This window comes from Manacus vitellinus, unplaced genomic scaffold (assembly GCF_001715985.3).
Source record: "Manacus vitellinus isolate BGI_N305 unplaced genomic scaffold, ASM171598v3 scaffold_31_pilon, whole genome shotgun sequence".
Lineage (NCBI taxonomy): Eukaryota > Metazoa > Chordata > Aves > Passeriformes > Pipridae > Manacus > Manacus vitellinus.
In genome coordinates this window covers 2,485,255-2,487,697 of record NW_021940379.1, presented here as the reverse complement: position 1 = coordinate 2,487,697, position 2,443 = coordinate 2,485,255, and the positions used below count along the sequence as shown (strand labels likewise).

General features: G+C 52.5%; 1 protein-coding gene across 1 annotated transcript in view; it reads left to right on the top strand.

Annotated features, from left to right (window-relative positions):
- ALDH2 (aldehyde dehydrogenase 2 family member) overlaps window positions 1-1,633 on the top strand; it is a 10,081-nt gene extending 8,448 nt beyond the window's left edge. Inside the window, exons 12-13 of the mRNA XM_008926683.3 lie at window positions 643-757; window positions 1,049-1,633. Coding sequence (XP_008924931.2) covers window positions 643-757; window positions 1,049-1,081 — 148 coding nt within the window. The 3' untranslated portion in view covers window positions 1,082-1,633. The remainder of the gene's footprint in view (window positions 1-642; window positions 758-1,048) is intronic.
- Window positions 1,634-2,443: the final 810 nt, after the last annotated feature.

Below are 2,443 nucleotides of genomic sequence, written 5' to 3'. Positions count from 1 at the left end.
TGGATGGGGCTTGGAGCAACCTGGGATAGTGGAAGGTGTCCCTGCCCATGGCAGCAAGTAGATTTGGATGAGCTTTAAGGTCCCTCCCAACCCAAACCATTCCATGATTCTATGATTTATATTAAGTTTCCATACTCCCACTGTGAATTAAGGAATGGGATGGGGCAGAAGCAATCCAGTGCTGCAGGCTCTGAGTGCCAGCAGTGATGGGATCACTGGGCAGGGACGTGGCTGCTGCAGAGGATGTTCTGCTCTGTCCTGAGCCTGTGCCAAAGCCGGCACTACAACACCAGTTTCCTGCTCTAGCAGAAGGTTTTGGAGATCCAGGATCTCACTGTCTTTATTTTTTACTTTGTTTTAATTGGTACTGAGTGAAGAGCGGGTGCTTCTGGTACGTGAGCTCTGAGGGGGGCGAGGGCAGCACTGGGACAATGAGAGATGGTAACAGACTCCATGATGTTCTGTGTGATAAGATTTCAGAATTAATTCTGTTGTCTGAGAGAACTGGCAAATACACAAATCCTGCAGAGATACTCCTCCCTTCCTCTGTTGCAAACAGATCAGCTGTCCATGTGCTGCCAAAGGGCTCTTCCATGAAGAATTCCTGAGCTCCAGGTGTTTAACCCTTGGTTTCTATTCCAGGATCAACTGCTACAACGTGTTTGGTGCCCAGGCCCCCTTTGGGGGATACAAGGCCTCTGGGAACGGGCGAGAGCTGGGGGAATATGGGCTGGATGCCTATGTGGAGGTGAAAAATGTGAGTATCCCTGTGCCCAAGGCATTCCCAACCCTCTGCTGGAGCTCCAAGTTGTACCCGTGCCTGTTGGTGTGGGCTGGGCTGAGAGCTGCAATTCTTCCTTCTGATGCTTGAGAGCAAATTGGAGCAGAACTGTGACCCAGACCTGGAGACTCCCCCTCTCCCTGAGCCTTCCCAGCCTCCAGACCTCTCCCTGTCCTCTGGCTCTCTCCTGCTGCCTCTCCAGTGACCACCCCTGAACAGTCTCAAGAAAAGAATCACTTGTGACTTTTTCTTCTTTTTTTCTTCTAGGTGACAATCAAAATTCCACAGAAAAACTCCTAAAGGAAAGGACAGCAGCCTCTCCAGGAATTTGGAAACACTTCTGCAGCTTCATGAGACAAAAAGCAGCAAAACCTCTAAACACACAAAATTTAGGTGCAAAAATAACATAACTCCGCGTTGAGATTTTTTTTTAGAAGGTGTTTGAAGGAGCTTTTGTTAAAAAAAAAAAACATTACTTGGCTTTATCTTTTTAAAATACCAAATACAGTGAGTTGAGCACTAACACGAGATGGGTTATTTTGGGTACAATCACCCACATGAGATGGGCGTGATCTTTCCATCTGTATCTGATAGATATGCCCAAGAAATCATTGAACTGCTTGTTTAGTCTAGGAGGGTTTATATAAAGTAACAATTCTTTGTTGGCTTACAGAGCTGGCTCTATACCCTTGCCACATATATATATATATATATATGTCCCTCTTGTGTGAGCAGACTGAACTCGGTGTGTACCTGAGCAGGGAGTGAAATCCGTGAGGTGCAAGTGTTTTCTTGTTCCTTCCTGCTCTTTGTATCCACCCCCAATAAACATTCCTGTCTCAGTGCAGCCAACCCTACCTTTGTTGGAGGTTTGTGCACACAAATCCCGGCCTCAGTAAGTGGTTTTTGAGGGTTTTCACTGCCTTTCTGCCTTTCCCGCTGTCCTTGTGCTGCCTTAAAGGAACTCCTACACCTGCAAGGCGGGCAGAGCCACCTGCGCACCGAAGGGTGTGAGGGGGGCCTGAGCCCCACTGAGGGCGCTGGGAGACACCTCCCTGGTGTGGTCACGAGGGGTAGGGGGACTGTGAGGGGACACGGAGGGCGCAGGGCAGCTTCGGAGGCTCCTTCTCGCTGTTCCCCCTCAGGGCAGCACGGGCGGCCGTTACCAGAGATCGCGCGAGACTACGCTGCGCCCGGCTCCTCAGACCAGCAGGTGCGCTCAGATCTCGCGAGACTTGGCGCCGCTCGGACCCTCACGACCCGAGGAGCCTCCATTCCCCTCACAGCAGCGGAGCCTAGCGATCTCGCGAGACTTCCCGCTGCCCGGCCCCTCAGACTGGCAGGCGTGCTGAGATCTCGCGATATCTCTCATCTCGGGACCCGACGAGCAGCTTCACCCTCGATCACCACCTGTCCCACGAGATCTCGCGAGACGTCGCGCCGCGCAGCTCCTCATGACCCGACGCGCCTCCATCCCCCTCAAATCCCGTGGGCGCACCGAGATCCCGCGAGACTTCCCGGGATGCCGCGAGAGGGGCGGGGCGAGGATATTAAGCCTCTCATGACGTCATTAAAAAGCGCCCCTTTTCTCGAAAGCCTCGCGGGGTCCTTGCTGGCTCTGGCGCTCTTTCAGAGCCGCCCCTACACCGCCTGTAAACCGCT